Source organism: Hypomesus nipponensis, chromosome 25 (assembly GCF_054491055.1).
Source record: "Hypomesus nipponensis isolate SF chromosome 25, ASM5449105v1, whole genome shotgun sequence".
Taxonomy (NCBI): domain Eukaryota; kingdom Metazoa; phylum Chordata; class Actinopteri; order Osmeriformes; family Osmeridae; genus Hypomesus; species Hypomesus nipponensis.
Window position 1 is genome coordinate 10,527,283 of NC_140385.1, and position 18,307 is coordinate 10,545,589.

At 43.4% G+C, this 18,307-nt stretch overlaps 1 protein-coding gene across 1 annotated transcript; it reads left to right on the forward strand.

The window, feature by feature from the left end:
- The first annotated feature begins 15,511 nt into the window (after nt 1-15,511).
- On the forward strand, nt 15,512-18,307 carry LOC146222208 (fatty acid-binding protein, intestinal-like). The gene is made up of 4 exons (XM_084691859.1): nt 15,512-15,721; nt 16,302-16,474; nt 16,888-16,995; nt 17,809-18,307. Exons 1-4 carry the CDS (start codon nt 15,655-15,657, stop codon nt 17,857-17,859), a joined length of 399 nt encoding a protein of 132 aa, XP_084547985.1. The 5' UTR covers nt 15,512-15,654; the 3' UTR covers nt 17,860-18,307.

The window sequence follows — 18,307 nt, forward strand, 5'->3', positions numbered from 1 at the left end:
AATTTAGATTGACAATTTTTTCATTCCCTTTGTCATTTTTTCATTTTCAGAGATGCTGTCGGCCAGCATTAGTCCAACTGCCATTCTCTGTCCGTTTCAGGACGAGGAAATGCAGGTTAACTCAGAGTTAAAAACTGTTCACTCTGAACAGGCATCCACTGATCCATGACAAATCTGTTACAGTATGCATGCCGGGAAACAATGACACGTTTTGTTTTCACTGTTGTCATACGGGTTGCCCGCTTGTCATACATAACCTTCTCCGTAATATTTGACTCAGCTTGGCGTGTGGTTAAATGGAGGTGCTTACAAGTCTGAGGAATGTATGAATACTGACACCCAAGTCATGCTTCACTCGCTGCGAGAAAAAACGTTCATTTGACCAGTCCGTGTGCCCTGTAAAAACATTTTGAAACCTTTAGCGTTTATGCCCACTGTAGATAAGTCGAGGTGTTTGAATTGAGTTGAAGGGCTCATGCAGGTTCTGCTCTTATAACCAAAGAACCCCCATGGTTGCTTTTCACGAGTTGGCTGTTAACCACAAATGAATTGAAATTCCTGTTCCTATTAACTCCTTCGTTGATATTGAAGCTCGTGAGGTATGCTTGCAGTCTGGCAGCTTTGTTCCAGTATGTAGCTGCATTTCACGAGTTCAGTAATCACACCATAGATTGAATAGATAGCTTTTATTGAAGCAGAGCTGGTAGCAGGGCCAAGCCCGATGGTGAAGGAGGCCGGTAGCAGAGCCGAGCCTGGAGCGGTTGGTGGAGGCCGGTAGCAGAGCCGGGCCTGGTGTCCAGGCATGGACTCTGGGTGTGGCGGAGAGTCCTAATGGGTCACGGCCGAGCAGCAGCTCAAGCAGATCCCCTGGGAAGCCTGGATAGACGACAGGGAGCAGCAGAGAAGAAAGGGAAGGGTGGGAGGGTGACAACAACATGCTAGCACAGGGACCAGAGGAAAAGAAGATACTTTATACAGAACTCTTAATTGACCAAGGGGCGTTTGGTTGCATTCTTCCGTGCTTTACTGGGCTGATGCGTATTAGTTTGATTGGAGAAGGAGGAGTCTTGGTGTGCCACCTTCCTCCCAAACTTTAGTTAACCCTTTCAGGCCTAACTCCAGTTAAGTCCAATGCTAAACTCTCACCTGCAATTACGTCGCATTTTATTTTCATTACATTTTTTTTTAATGTGGCCAATACTTTGACACTTTAACATTACATACGGACTTTGGTGTTAGGAGTTTGGTGTCACATCAAAATAAATCAAAGGATGTGTCTGTTTTTGCCTAACCATACAGAGAAACAACCATCACATGAATTCAAATCCTGGATATGGTTCAAAGACACTGGAGATCGGACAAAAGTTCATAGAAAGCCAAGTACAAACACAGGACAGTAGATAACAATACAGACTACAGTCTGTTCAGAACTATGGACTGCAATATGCTGGTTGCATGCAGATCCAACACAGATAACTGAAAAATACAAAATACATCCACCTCAGGTGTGAAGAAAGCATGATTTGTCAAAACACCGTGAAACCTACAAAACCTTTTTTTAGGAGGAGGGTTGGAGTTTTTGAAGACCTTTTTGAAGACCTTCCCTTTCTTAAATATGAAAGATTCAAAGACTATGTTTTTAAGTTTGGAAGTTGTTGGAAGTTCTTGTACATCTGAAGTTGTTGGCCAATTGTTCCTTTTGCAGATGCGGGCTTTGGATTTTATGAGTGCAACCTTAACTTCACAGACAGTCAAGAATTATCTGATCCTGAGGCGTTGAATCTAACCCAAATGTTTATCGCGGCTGTCTCTTTGATAGCAGCCTACATGAAGTTTTGCAGTTTGTGAGAAAGTACTGGGTACATTTGATGTTGCAGAACTATTGACCAAAAACTGCATCTGTCAGATTAAGACGGGGTAGACTGTTTGATGACATTGCAATCATCTCGACAGAAAGATATATCACTGCATCACAGAGCTTACATAATGCCCTTCAGTACAGAGCAGATGTGTTGTGAGCCGGAGTGTATCACCCAGCATAAATCCAACAGCTAATCCTCCATTTGGAGTTATGTACTTTATCATATCCAGGACTGTTATGAGGACGGACAGAAATCCAATCAGTAAATTGATTTGGATCATTTACCCCGAACAACCTGTGGTCTTTAAAGGAGCCACTGGGCAGCTTTGGAGTATAAAAAGTCAAGCATTCAATATCGGACGAGACTAAACAGTAGAGGTGGATGGTGAAATAGGGGGGGGGGAAGTACTGCAGGGATTGTTCTGCGGGTAAGAACAAGCCAGGGGTGTGTGTTGAGGTTGTCACAGTTCACCAGATGGGCCTCAGGGACGGATTAACGCAGCAGGGTGCTTAACACTCTCAAGTGTTTCCTTACAATCGAGCACCCGGTAAGAAGCTCACTGCTTTTGTGTTTAACGACAAACAGGTTACATGTTTATTTAAGCCAGGGCTTGAATCTCCTTGAGACAAAATGGTGTTGGTTTAAGATGTTTGTCATGGCCTTCATGACACTGTGGGGATTGAATTGAAAGAAAACGGTGGCAATGAATCGTAAACAGTTACTTCAATCCTTTGAAGCTCAATAACACAAATCCACACATCTCAATCTAAGTGAAAGATTTACTCTGTTAAACCTTGCAGTCACTCTTCTGTTAAGGAGTTGTTCATGATATTTCGTGAGCACATACTTCATAAACAAACCATGGCTGGCCAACTGTCAACTCCTTTCAGGCCACCCCAGTGGCTCACTGGTTACAGTAAGAGCCCAGGTTCGAATCCAGCTCGGACCATTTCTTCTATGTCCCCTCTCTCTCTCTCCCTTACATTTCCTGTCTCTCTTCACTCTCACTGTCCAAACATAACAGAAATGCCCCTAAAAACGATATACACACAAAGAAATGTACTTTCTCCTTTCCCTGACCTTACAGGGGTCACTGCTGGGTCACGTAGAGGGTTACAGGGGGTGGGCTGCTAATTTTGGGATCAGAGTTTGAGTGAGGGAGGACGAGAAAACCTGCTGGTGAGAACAAGTGGGCCGGGGCGAGGGCGAGGTGTGCGAAGGAGGGGCGCGGACACAAAGGACAGCTTAGAGGGGCCTCTGATGTCCCAGTGCCAATGGAGTGGCTCGTTGAGTTTAAGAGCCTCCATTGTGTCTTCACACACTGGGTTATTGTTGGCAGCGGCCTTCTCCTTTTAATAATCAGCTCTTTCACAAGTGATTAACTCGGAGAGAGGCAATTCTATTTGGACAAGTGTTTGTTTTAATTGCCAAGCTTTGACGGAGATGATGCATGGTTCATCGCCTTTAAGACACCTCTGTAGTTTGAACACCTGAGGGGTTTTTAACGACTGCAGCCATAGGGTTGGTCAATCAGAGCATGGGAAAATGTCTTTCCAAATCCTGGAAATGAGCTTAAAATATATTTCCATAATCACCGGGCAATCCTTGACTGAACTAACTTCAATCGGCCCTTCATTCTAATCGTGGCATTTTCCTTTCTGACAGCCCGAGAAGATCTGGACCTACAAACGGACCCTTCCAATGTCTCTACAGTGACTTAAAACTTCCCTTTGATCCTCCCAGGTCGGAAAAAGTGGGAGAATATCTCCAAAAGGTGAGATTGGGTTTCCCCCAGCTGTGTTTCGCTTTCGTCCGAAAGCACCAGCTATTTGGTTGAATCAATGCCCAGACATTCTCCCATTAAGAACAACCTGGTTTCCTAAAGCTGGCGGGGTGCTTTAGGCCTCCCGTGGGGAAGGACTAGCAGAGGCTGGCCCTCACAACAACACAACAACACACCTCCACTCCAAAGCAGCAAGACACTTCCCCGACTCGTAAAAGAGATTAAAGCTCCAAACATAATGAAAACGATTGTTTCAAAAGCAACTGAAGCATGGCTACCCTGCAAGCAGCGAGACACACCAAAAGCGCCCACGATTTGTTCTCCGGCAACAAAAGTAGAACACAACAGAGAGGAACATGAAAGTCTTATTTGGAAATTGCAAACTCCCAATTTGTCAGTAGGCTCCTACTGAGAAAAATGCAGGTGGAATTCCAGGTAATCGCATGCTGTTGAATGCTACACTTTATTTTGTGAGTCTAATTGTAGGAGTTATCCATAGACACCTATCATCATTGTATGTTAAGGCAAGATTGGACTTATTTTCATACTTTCGAACATGTTGCGAGTCAGGGGGGTGAAACGTGTAATTGTGAGAAAACTAATTATACATTGGGAGCTACAGTATTTAGCAAAAAAGTAACCGTATAAGCATACCCATAAAACAAACTCATTTTGTTGACGGGAATCAGACCATTTCTTCAGCATTCAGACTAAAATGGAACGCAAGCATGACATACTGAAGCTGTCCTTGCCTTGTAAGTGACAAAATTCTCATATTTTTAAAACCATGGCTATATCCCGCTATGTGTAATAGACATAAATGCTCATGAAAGTCAGACGGATAATGTGATAAAATGAACAATTAAAAAACCCTAACCCCAAAAAATTGGCACTAAAACACAAATCTACCCATGTCTTCAGAACTAGAGGTTATAAATGGCAAGTGATCTGAGCAAATTATAGCTTTTCAAACCATTCAAAGTCTGGTGCGCCCAGTGAAAGCTGTTTAAAAGCATTAATAAATACTAGGCCCATAACTCTCTCTTTAGAGAGTCTCAAGTTGATATTTTATCTCTTCTCAGCATGTAACAAGTGAAACATCAATGCACGGACATCTCAATTCCTACAGTTCAACGTACAGAGCAAGAGCAGTAATGTAAGCGATTAACACCCAGTAGGATAAGCGAACCAGATCTAGTTGGGTTCACTGTCTGGTTTTGGAACTTTGTGGGAAATGCTATGGGCCATTAATGTATAGAAAACTCCCATCCTTCACCCTTGAGTGAGTCCTTCTTTCAGCTCAGCTTTCAGATCTGTTCAGACAAGGAGCGTGTCTAAGGCCGTGGTCAAATGTGTAGTTGTGAAATGACTGATTCTGACAACAGAGCAGTTTTGTGTGCTTAATCCTCCTGTGCTTTTACCTGGCTTTCCGGAATATGATAGCTCAATGGCACAAGTATAACTACAAGGAACAAGCTTAAGGTAATGAGTCGTGTAATTCTTTAAACATCTTCTTTTGTGGTCTTTTTAAAATAAATTATGTTAGAAAAAGGAAACCCAGTTCAGTTTGTTCAGAGTCAAAGCATTGGAAGGGTAAAACTAGGTCAAGGAGGGGTCATGGGATATAGAGTTGGAATACAAACAGGTGAAGTTCAGTTTACATGCAAGATGTAGCACTACTGTGACCTTTCATATTTTGACAGTTGCAGTGGCACAAGCTTAGTTTATGGCTGTCTGGATGTATGTCACAAACGATAATTCAACTTTCTGATTCTGATTCTATACCAACTACATACTAGAAGAGAACAGTAACTTTTACTTTGGCATTACTCTGAGTAGGCCTTTTTTTGAAATTAAAAAAAGAAAGAAAAACTAACATACTCAAACAGTCACCTCACTGAATTCCGAGGGTTTAGAAGCAAATTATCCTTCACAATCTGATTATGATATGCATGTGTGTGTTGATAGAATGCAGTGAGGTATAGGACTATTTGGAATGCAATGCATTCCACATTCTAAGTGGTGTGTAGGGGTCTTGCAAACTACAGTGAGATAGCAGTGAAGCCAATTAAATACGAATATTTGTATGCATGTACAAATGTGTTATTTAAATGAGTTATGATTCCTTTTTATACATATATATTTCTTACAGCTTTGTGATTTCTGCCTGATAGCTCTGACTAGAGGTTAGGATTCTGTTAAATGTGCAGTAAACCCTCACCATGGAAATAAGCGTTTCCCACATCACGCTGTGGCTAAATTGTACCTTCACACAATGAGAACAAACCCAGGCTAATCGCTAACAACCACTTAGCATTTTACCGCAGCACATGTTCACACAGTGATCCCTCATGCCAAATTTGACGGCCACTGTAAACCGGTCCTGGAAATGTGAGAAAGGCACGTTCGCCAAGGTCGACGGAGGTCATGTTCTCCTTGTTTTTCATGCGATTCCATTTGAATTCCCTCTCTCAGCGCCCAGCATGTCTGTATTTCTTCCACCTCACTGTGCACTCTGGCCAGCATTTCCTACCCTGAGTCGCCATTGGTTCAGGCAGCCGTCAGGGCCTTCCATTTTCTGGCCGATTGACTCTGAAAAAACGACCCAGTAGCGTAATCCCCAAATGTTTCCCTTGTGTTTTAGAACAGGTTGGAGAGGACATGCAGGAGGACGAGAAATTAAGCAGCCATGAAATAGACACCTTGGGGCCCTTGGGTAAAGCCTGCTCGCTTATTTGCCAGGTCAGATGAATGTCAGTAGGCCTATACGTAATTAATTAAATACAGTAAACCTAGTCTCTGGTAAACTTTGGGAAATTAAACATGTTACTGAATAATTCATCTTACTTTAATACTTTAATGTTGCACATTTTGTAAGGCAGTCTATAAAATCTGTGGTCTCCTTGCTGAAGTTGAGGTAGAGCGTACACACGATCCAATCTTTGCTTTGTAGCTTGTGGAGTAGATCGTTTTGACAGTCTTTTCAAGGGGTGTGATTGTGTTTGCCAGACAAACACATATCCTTTCCTCAAATCAGCTCCTGTCACTCCAAATGTATCCCAGTATCAAAACCCTTTACAGACCATTTCGCCGCTAGCTTTGCTCTGTCAAGAGTTTATCCATCCTCCTGTGTGGGTTGAGGTATCTCGACTCTCCCAGATTGTGCAAACTAATTTGTCTCTGTCAATCACTTGTTTATTTAGTCTTTGGCATTGATGAGTCATTCACTTGTCGAGGCAGGCAAGCACAGTAAAGGAAGAGAATGCTAGCGATGTCCTACTTCTCTGAATCAACTGAATTTTTTTTACCTGTTAGTAAGCTACCATTTTTAAAAACAAATATATAATCAAACAAACAGCAGTGAAAGAAAACCCATAGTTGAAACGTAAAATACTTAATTTGAAGTCATCAAGACAATGAACTTTCCTTTTATTCAGAATAACCAAATAATTGAACATAGATTTAACAATCGTGGGAGATTTTCCCAGAAGCGTTCTTGCACAACAAATTGTGTGTTTCTGGCGATGACAATGGCCTGGCCCTTTGTCGATGGGCTAAAGATAAGAAAGCACCACCCACATTAAAAGCCGGGTAATTATTTGGATTTCAGGCAGCAGGTGGTGGTGAGAGGGGCGGTATCAGTGATCAGACTCTAGAGTATCCTTAAGATAAACATCAGGGACACGGAGACACCATGACACCAGCCCCTGCTGCCGTGGCAGGGCGCCCCCATAATTCCACTGTGGCCCCGGCCCCATAACTCCTCCGTGGCCCCGCCCCCATAACTCCTCCGTGGCCCCGCCCCCATAGCTCCTCCGTGGCCCCGCCCCCACGTCAGCTCAACCCTCACATCCATGTCGCCTCATTATGCATGTTACTGGAGATGGAGGGTAGCTATGTGCAGACCGCGAGGGAAAACTCAGCGTTCCCCGTATCAAAGGTGTAGATGTGCCTGCATGGAAGTTAAGTGGTGTCTCAAGGTGATGGGCCACCCCGCAGTCGACCTCTAGGAATATGCAGAGAATAGAGAAGGTTTCGGTACAAGCAAAGACATTTTACACAATGTACAGACAGTTGTATTGTATTACATTTTCCCAGTACCAGTAATTTTGGATTCATATTCACAAAGAATATGTTTGGTGAAATTGGACTCTTGTCGAGTTAACTGTTTATTGTTTCAGCCCAACATATGGTCTTTGGATGATCCAAATAGCTGTTTTTGTTCAATGCAGCACTAGTAGTAGTATTTTTTTTTTGGCCCTTCTGATCAATTTTCCTAAATATATGCATAAATGAATTTTAAGTAAAGAACAACAAAGCATTTAGTTAAAAGGCAAAAAAAAAAAAAAAAAAAAAAAAAAAAACATACTGTATACACGATCATAACCAGTGGTGTATGATGTAGTGGACATTGTCAATTTGCCAAGCCCACGTCATTCCAGAGCCCTCCCCCAGTCATGGGTCACTGCTCATCTTACGCGCTTCTTACATCTCGCACACGGCTTCTCAAACAACTCAGATCACGACGTGGCTTTTTGAAACCTTTCACATTGCGACAGGACACTGGGAGCTCAAACTTGATGGGAACCCATTGTTCTAACCAGAGTTGTCAGTTGAGAAACAGTTTCCACACGTGCTGAACACATACATCTCTAATCGCAACATCTTCAGCGCTTCTCTCGTTTTGTGCGGAGGTTTCGAGCCATCACAGATAAAACAAGTTTTCACAGTGTTCTGCTCCACTGCAACAAGCATAGTTTGGCATGGTCCTCACCACTGAGCAATTCACCTCTGATCTAATCACCCTTGTTGCTTTGGCACAGAAGATGCTGAACAACTGGATGAATTGGGCATCATTCAACGTCAGTAATCTTTCAACAAATCATGTTGTAAAGACCTTGTAAACACGAACCAAATAAAACACCAGACACCCCAGCCTTCAGTATTATCCTCTCTTAATGATGTAGCAAGTCAGCGGCACACCTCTGTTCATGAAAACAGGAAAGATAATACAGAGTTGCTGTTTGAGAACAATGCGTGCATCAACAACACTGAAAACACAGGGTTGAGTAATTGCTCCTTTGTGATGGAGGAAAACTGGAAATACCTTTGGGTGCTGTAGAATGGTCCTTTAGGAGTCAAACCCACCATCTTGCCTACAGTCATTAATTAGTCCTAATCAACACCGCAGGGAAACATCCTAGTCAACACTAATTAGTCAAATGGAGGGTCTGTAATTGGAGACAAATGAACAAAAACAGTTAACAGTAGCAACCTGCTCCTGAACTGCATGAGTCATTCAATCTGCACGCGTCCATTTTTTAGAACAGGGATTTCATTCTGGTTTAGACGGATGACCTCACAGCACTCGAGTGCACCACTAAATAAATCAATTGAAGAAAGGAAAAAAAACACAATTACTAAACAGATGTAGGGTAGACTTGTGTGAAATGCCTAACTTAGACCAAGACTTTCTTTTAATTCCCCCCCCCACACACACACACACACGCCTTTAAGTACTATAATACTCCACAACGAAACAATTGCATTTGAAACATAGTGTGCTATACCGTAAATTCATCTCCCTCTTCCGTCGCCATGTTGTCAACACAGATAGCTCCACAATACACCCCCAGGTTAAGTGTCCTCCGCAGTGCTCCTATTAAACAGGCTCCTTTCACCAACAGGACACCTCTGAGGTCATGAGAAATGTTTACTTAATCCTTTCTTCCTCTCCTCAGAACCTACAAGAGTCATGACTGGGGAGAAGTAGAAAGGAGCCTTTGTGTTACCTCCTCTCAGGGAACAAAACACGACGAATTGGAAGGGTGTGTGTGGCGGGGGGGGGGACGTAAAGCGCACACATGGTCTGCAATTAAGAGCTTAGAGATCTCACTACAATACAAAACCCATTGGCCAATGGACAGGAGAGGGAGAGAGGAAACGCCAGGCTTAGCCGGGGAAGGCTAAGGGGCTAGGGAGCTGGGAGAATCAAGACATTTGTCACAGAATATTACTTACAGGACACTTAGCTGAAGCGAGTCACTCTATACCCCTGTGCGAACGCTATTAGGACGCGCGGTCTAACGAGCTACAATTAGCGCCAATTAGGTACTTTGGGTCAGAACTGTACACAGCAGTCGAGTGATTAGACTGCTGTGTACGTGTGTCATGGCTCGGAGTGGTTAGACTGGAGCCATCTGTTGAGTGTTCTCAACTTCGAAGATCAAAATATGACTTAGGATTACGGTGTGTCATTATGCAGAGGAAAACGTTTGCACAGCACAAGCAGTGCTGCTCAACGTCTAATGCCATAGAGCGTGATGGCAAATGGTAGATCAAACACACAGCCCTGGCTTCTGGTGACTCGTAGCATTTACATTTACATTTAGTCATTTAGCAGACGCTCTTATCCAGAGCGACTTACAGTAAGTACAGGGACATTCCCCCCGAGGCAAGTAGGGTGAAGTGCCTTGCCCAAGGACACAACGTCATTTGGCACAGCCGGGAATCAAACCAGTGACCTTCTGATTACTAGCCCGATTCCTAACCGCTGAGCCACCTGACTCCCAGTAGCAGCAAGGCCTTCACAGAAGAGCACCACGGATCCATTTTCATGGTGACATGAGCACAAGTGTTATGACTCAATGTGACCCTTGGACCCACCTGAATCCGAACACCTTACCATGAGAGAAACCTCAACACGGAATCCCTCACCTAAAACGCCAGAAACACAACCCATGGGTTCTAAACTAGCGTGACAGGGAGCAATGGGAGGGCGCCGCGGGGTGGGCGGCAGTCTATGTTTGAGGAAGTGACTTCAGTTTAGTTGAGGGGGGTGGGTACCTGTCATTGATCGAGAGGGGAGGGGTGTGTGTGTGTGTGTGTGGGGGGGGGGGGGGGGCTAATACAGGGACTCATTTGAGTTAGCCCAACTGTGCCCAACTGTGTGACTGGAGGTCATTACCGGGCAACGGAAATGTTGAAAAGTGTGTGTCAGTGTCGTTGAATGTAGCTCATTAACTTTAAATGCAATCATGTAAAATTGAGTTCTGCTTCAAAACCTTGAGGCAAGACTTTGACTGTGGGCCTACTGGTTGCTTTAACCAGTGATAGACTGTTGTGGCTACTTGTTACATGTTAAAAACTCAGTCCTATGTTTCATGAGGTGAGTTAAAGAAAGCAGATCCCTGCAGGGAAGGTTGCTTAAGATTCAAACCACTGAAATAGTCCCAGTGGTACTGTGGTCAAATGTCCTCATGCATTCTGCCTACAGTACATAAACACTACATTAAGTCTCTACTTCACTTTGGTTCTTTGTTATAAACATGGACCCAGTAGGGCAGAAATCCAACTTTTGAATGAACAATGTAGGATTTCTACATCTAATGTTTTTTTTTTAATTCACAGTCACGTGTGGGGGGATTTCTTGTGATAAATTTAAGCAATAATCGGCTTACCGCAGGGTGTGAACATACTGTAAAGTAGAACAGGGCATAAGGGAGGATGGTGTTTAACAGCATGTGCTCACTAAAATAGGCCCATCACAAGCTACATCAACAGCATGAGAGTGGCCAAAAGCGCCGTTCAACTGCGAAATAAAGCTTTGCCGTCGAAAGCATTTCACTTTACCAAGAAAGAAATGACGAGACACGATGCGATACGGTGTGTCCATTCTGGGATGGAAAGGCAGAAGGAACGGGGAGGCATGGGGGTGTGCCGGTCCGCCAGAGTGTTTCCAGGGCAGCTCCGAGGGTGGTTCTGCGTGGCGCCTGGCTCCGGATCATTGGTCAGCCCCCCCACACGGGCCATGCTGGTAGCCCCCGAGCTCTCCAGGGTCCTGTGGGTGGGTGGGTGGCAGGACCAGCAGGGCCTGTGGGATGCAAGCCCAGCCAGGCGTGTCAAACCCCCTCTCAGAGTTAGAACGCACCGTCGACACTGGAACATAAATACGTGAGGGTACACTGCTGAAGAGGCGGGGGAGGGGGAGGGGGGGTGCAGGGGGAGGGGGAGGGGGAGGGGGAGGGGGGGTGCAGGGGAGACGTATTGAGCAAGCAATTGTCCCATGTCCTCAGAATATGAAATGTGATCATTAAAAAAAAAGATCACCTAAACGTTTTTTGCCTGTGTTTTTGTCTCGTTTATAAATTTGTGTTTCCACCTTCATCTCAAGAAAATGTCCGACTATAAATTTAATAATTTCCTAACACTTTGGACGGTGGTTCTAGTCCTGGGAATCAACCGTTGATTCCCTATCAAACGTACCCGTGATCATCCATTGCACCTCAGACAGAAAAACCATGTAGATTCCTACTCAGGTTGGTGAGTTACAACACCATTTAGAGAGTGTACTAACACTAGCTCAGTCACAGGAGGTATTTAGTCCAAAAACAGGTGCTTTAGGTCACTTTTTCCTAAATGTGATCAATTATCCCATTTCCCCCCCGAAACAGAAACACTGTTTCTCATTCAGTGTGAAGTGCCGGCTATTTGTCAGTGTACTGCATGTGCCTACTTCTTCATTCCCACTTGAGTTTGGGTGTCAGTGTGACTGAATGCTGGCTTTTTGTACCATCCGTGGTTCATTTGAAATTTAAATATTGCCTCATGGCAGAGTTTCAATAATATTGACTTTCAATTAGACTTCCTGAGGATCATTTGAGGTATTTTTAGAGCCTGATTTTTCCTCACGCTCTCTTCAGAGCAAAAGCTCTTTTTTTTCGGGGGGGGGGGGGAGGCAACTCCTGACTGAGTTGCCTCCTTAGTCTGTCTTCTCTATGCAGAGAATCAGTCCAAGGCTGTGTATGAAAAAGTCACAAAATGGAAAATTACAACTCATTTCATCTACAAGACATCCGATGTGTCAGCTTGCCAATGCATCAACACAAACCCCTAGTGGTACGAACAATGAGGGCAATGAAATACCTTGTAAGAGATCAATCATCCACTAGGTGGCATCCTAATACCACTCCAAAAGGATAGTTGGACGTTCTAAGAATTGCTCCTCACCTTAAAGTAGACTGAACATCTGTGTTACATGCAAGTGCACGTTCTTAGTTTTTTTCTAAACTTTCCAAGTGGGGAATCTTTTTTAATGTGCATATGTTGGCTATGGGACTTTCTGCAGTCTTTGAGTATTCAAGGTATATTTCCAGTCCTTAAGAGGAAATGTATTCAGTATAGAATGAATTCATTTATGGTAACCTATCCCAATGCTGCTCTGTTAAAAACCCCACCTAACTTGATTCATTCTATACTTGGTTATTTTCTCTTTATCCCACAGGCTTAGATATGGCATTTACATTTATTACAGTAAACACATAAGTAACTTTACACTAACAATGAACACAAACAATATTATCACATTTGTATTGTGATTTTATTGAGGAGAATCATTACCTGACACCACGAATACGATGATACTATTGCCAGGGAGAAACATGAAGGCCTGTAGGTTGTGTTGACTGTGTGCTCACTATGACAAACATCCTGGAAATAGAGTAAAAGTGGAGAGAACAGGGCATTGGAGGTCAAATACTGTTCAGTAATTACCACAGTGAACTGTAAGTCAGAACTGCATTAAATTGAACAGCATGACATAAGCATTGGCTCTGGTGTCAATGAAACACATTTACACCACATTGTATGTCATTCCTGTCATGTAATGGCAGTAGGGTAATGTCATTGTACAGAAATCTTCAATGTGCTAACATACTTAATGAAGAGCCATAAAATGGTTGGAATGGAAACAAAGAATTGTTAAAAGATTTAGGTTAATCCAACACTGAATCATATCATAGTTATTACTTTTAATGGCTTGTGACATTTGCACTGACACAGCCCTTTTTATTGCACAGATGTTGTGCAATTACAATAATCCGTTACTAGACAGAGATAATTTAAGAAGAGCCTATTTTATAGATTTATTTGATGAGCAAGGTTAATCGTTTTTACTGTGTCTGCACTCAATCTGAACTTGATGAGCACTTTCTCTAATGTTCTTACCTATTAGGGATGAGGGGGTATGGATATAATTCATATCACTGTGTATTTTGAATTTATCACAACACAGAGCTATATACTTCTTATACTTTCTTTAAAGAAAAAATGCTCTCTGGGTTAACTGCTTCTTATCAGGAGTTAATTATTAGTACTGTCAACCCAAATGTCATAATTCATTTCAATCCAAACTGCAAATTGAACCATTAAACCATATGTTGGCTTTGGAGAAAACAATTTAACTGTAATCAACTCCTTTCTGTAGTGTATTTATTTGCAATTCTGTTGATTTCACTCACCCCAAACTTACACAAAAAGATGTGTGTCAAAGTAATACCAAAATACAACCCGAATACAGCCAAGCACAAAACTGTTCTTTCAAAAATGTGTTAACATCATGCAGGCCAAAGCCAGTATTTTTGATTGACCTTGGAAACAGAACTCTGGAATGTATTCATCATATCTTTACACAATGTAACAGTATAAAGAAAATAATATTATAAGGTGACCAGAGTTTACCTCACTGTGATCATCTGTTGAACTCCACCTAAAAAACAAAGGTCTCTTGACAAGGTGGAGTGCAACAGAGTTCAACAACCCAGGCTTGCTGTCCTGTAAAAAAAAATGATGAGGTAAGACGTCAACTATCACTGGCCCACTGGGTGTAACTCGGACATTTCTGTCACTCAAGGTCTTTCTTTATTGCCAACTGTTTCCCACAGAGAAAAAAAAGAAGCATTTAAAGGAACGTTTCATTCCGCACTGTGCAGTTCTGCTGCTACTGTCACTACTGTCAAACTGTAACTTTGTTCAAGCTAAACGCTTCAAAACAGAGAAAATAGTGCAACAGCTGATAAATCTACGATGCCTTCACTAGCTGCCCAAAATGAAAACAATTTATCCATCCTCCCGTATTGTTCGCAGGCTTAAACTGAGCCAACTTCAAGGACACAAGACATTTATCTTTACAAGGTGACCAGAAATTTAAGTATATTGTTCCACATCCATGATAAAGAACAACTTTTAGGATGTCACAAACATTTGTCAGAACATAAATAAATTGCATTTTGATAGTAGTGTAAAGTGTGAAGTTTGGAAAAGACAGTTGTTGGGAAGTTGGGAATGTTGCCATGCACATTTCTGAGTCAATTAGCCATTCACCAAACAAGATCAATCCCCACCCCAGTTCTAACAAGGGGTTCATTCACAGCTCATTGCTATGCTTGACACAGAGCTGGACAAACCCCAAAGGAGAATGGCCCCTTGGGAAAATTCCATGGACATCTCTCTTTCTCTTTCTCTCCCTGTCTCTGTCTCTCCCTCCCTGTCTCTCTCTCTCTCTCTCTCTCCCCGCCTCCCAGTCTCTCCCTCCCTGTATCTCTCCCTCTCTCTCTCTCTCTCTCTCTCTCTCTCTCTCTCTCTCTCTCTCTCTCTCTCTCTCTCTCTCTCTCTCTCTCTCTCTCTCTCTCTCTCTCTCTCTCTCTCTCTCTCTCTCTCTCTCTCTCTCTCTCTCTCTCTCTCTCTCTCTCTCTCTCTCTCTCTCTCTCTCTCTCTCTCTCTCTCTCTCTCTCTCTCTCTCTCTCTCTCTCTGAAATACAACAGAGCTACAGTGTATTGCTGTGCCAGGTTCCTAGGCAGACATTTGCCCTTTGCTATTTATCCCTGTATCCTTGAGGTGGCCCGCGGCAATCAGCTTATATTTGACGCGGGCTTTAAATGGCTGCATCAGCAGACAGATAATCAGAAAGATAAAGAGGAGCATCTTTCCATGCCAACCAGGAGGGTGGGGCAGTGTGTGAGTGGCAGAGGGGGGGGAGGGTGGAGGTGGGCGGAGTGGAGGGGGGGGGGTGTATATATGTAGAAAAGGGAGGCCCCGCAGGCACTCTGTCTCCCACGGTACCGTGTCACACAGTTCCAGTCTCTGCCAACGACACCCTCAGTCCCCCACCTCCACTAGCACGACTGACAGACAGACAGACAGACAGACAGACAGACAGACAGACAGCAGCCATGGCCTTCAACGGAACCTGGAAAGTCGACCGCAACGAGAACTACGACAAGTTCATGGAGCAGATGGGTGAGTGACTGGCGAGTTGGACTCTCTGCGTGCGTGTGGGCGCACGCACGTTTGTGTGTTTCTTAGATGGAGACAAGACGCATTCCCATGATGCTTGATCTGTTTTATTGTTCCTAAGGCCCCAGGTTTGACAAATGAAGCCTGATTAAAAAGTATTGACTGACAGATAGTGAAAAGTTGCTTTCAAGTTTATCTTTAGAGCTTACATGTGTGAGGGCTTCTCTGGGTGAGCTGGTTGGAACAGCACTCTGCTTTATGGCCCGGCAGTAATAATAGCTGCAGCCATTTTAAGAGCTTGTCAACAAACACTTGCTTGCTCAGAGCACAGACATGTTTATTACCTGGAGAGGCCGCTGGAAAATACACTGGGTACTTATTACTCTAGAGCAGTCATACCGACAGGGATATCCTTTTATAAAAGGCTACTGCAAGAAAATATATTATTTAAGCAATTTAATAGCGTGAAATTCACAATATCAACACAACAAGCATGTTGCGGAGGATGTGTATCAACATTATACAGTAACTGAATATGAACATGAACTTACCCACCTGTTGTCCTGATGTGGTTTCCTACCAGGCATCAACATCATGAAGAGGAAACTAGCAGAGCACGACAACTTGAAGATCACCATCGAGCAGACCGGGGACAAGTTCCACGTCAAAGAGTCCAGCACCTTCCGCACCAAAGAAATCGACTTCACCCTGGGCGTCCAGTTTGACTACGCACTGGCCGACGGCACTGAAGTGACAGTAAGTGGCATTCTGGGAGAGCACAGTAATACGCAAATATATGACATATATTGCGTGCATTGCACCCATACAGGGATCCAATTCCTTCACAACATCATCACTGATATAAGTTACTGAAAAAGTGGACAGAGATAAAGTGCTTTACCTGATTCTCTTGAAATACACCTGTCTTATCTACTGTGCTGGACATGTTGTACAAAGGACAAGTTGGCACGGAGCCATAAAAAAAGTTCAACTTTGTGTGAACGTGTTTTCAAAAAGGCAACACACGGCGCAGAGGAGCACAGACATCCCACCAATAACCTCCTAAGCATCAGTTAACATGTAGCGTTAACGCTACAATATCAAAAACGTACACAATGGATATCTTTATCAAACTTGTCCCTGTGCTCACTGTTTGCCCTCCCCCTCAGGGTGCTTGGGGGATGGAGGGCGAGATGCTGAAAGGCCAGTTCACCAGGAAAGACAACAACAAGGTGTTGACCACCACGAGGACGCTGGTGGGGGAAGAACTGGTGCAGGTCAGTGTCGTCATCAGGGTGTCATCATCAGTGTGTCATCATCAGTGTGTCATCATCAGTGTGTCATCATCAGGGTGTCATTATCAGGGTGTCATTATCAGGGTGTCATTATCAGGGTGTCATCAGCATGACCTCCACATTCTGGGGACAGAAGTATCTGGTGGACAGGGTAGACCACTGTCAGTGTGGGTTTGGTCGCTCGTATAGAGCTGCCTTGCAAAAGGATTCACCCCCTAACATTTGTCAACTTTGCAGACTCATTTCAAAATCCCTTTCTTGAAACGTTTTTTTCCTACTCTTCTACACCCAATTGACAAAGTTTAAACGTCATTTAAGAAAACGTTGCCATTTGAATAAGTCATTTGAATAAAAAATGCTTCTCTCATCAAATACATCTGATTTACAGAAGTATTGAAATCCAGTACTCCTCCAATAAAGTAGACATGTTTCATGCTTGGCCGAACATTTCCTGCATACTTGGTTGACTTCCTCAAGTCTGAGAACACCCAAGTTTGTTAAGCTCTCGTACCTCCAAGCCAGGGGTATATTGGGGGTGGGGAGGGTGGGGGGGGGGGGGCAGGAGAGAAGGAGGGCAGGGGCAGTGTGACTAGAAGCTTGGACCCCTTGTGACCCCGCTAAGAGTAGAGTCTAAATAATAACAACAATGACGTTTAATACTGACCCCTCTAACAGACCAACTGGTCCGGGCCTGTGAAGAAACTACAGTGAACCTCAGTAGCGGAGGAACCAAGATCAAGCTTTTAAATACAATCATATTTATTTATATTTATTGAACACTAATCTTTTTCTCAGAGCTTCAACTATGATGGCGTGGACGCCAAGAGGATTTTCAAGAAGGCATAACGGCAACTCCAGGGAAAAATGTACATCATAAATCTTGATGTCGTTTCATTTTTTTCTAACCCTTTCACTAGATGACTTTATGACAGGTTAAGAGCCAAATCAAGTTTAAAGTTCAAATGGTGTGTGACTCTTCAAATACCTCTGAGAGTTCACTCCCAATATACATGATGAATCAGAGCTGTTTTGTTGCAGTGGCCAATTGCATTTAATTACATATCAGAGTGAGTTTAGAAAGCAGGGAACCGTATCTGGATGGTTGTACAAGTAAGCCTTAGAACAATCCGGACAGCGCTCCGTTGTTCCCAGTACTGTACGTCAACCATAGCACTTGATGTAAATTTTACGCAACATGTTTTTAACACATTTTAGCCTTCATTTTGTACTAAAATTTTTAGTTTGTATATTTGGTCTTGCAGAATAAAGGTGTTTTTCAAGTTGCAGTATTTTA

Coding starts and splice junctions, on each gene's coding strand:
- LOC146222208 (XM_084691859.1), top strand. CDS start 15,655: ATGGCCTTCAACGGAACCTGGAAAGTCGACCGCAACGAGAACTACGAC. Junction 15,722..16,301: donor CAAGTTCATGGAGCAGATGG/GTGAGTGACTGG, acceptor GTTTCCTACCAG/GCATCAACATCATGAAGAGG. Junction 16,475..16,887: donor CCGACGGCACTGAAGTGACA/GTAAGTGGCATT, acceptor CCTCCCCCTCAG/GGTGCTTGGGGGATGGAGGG.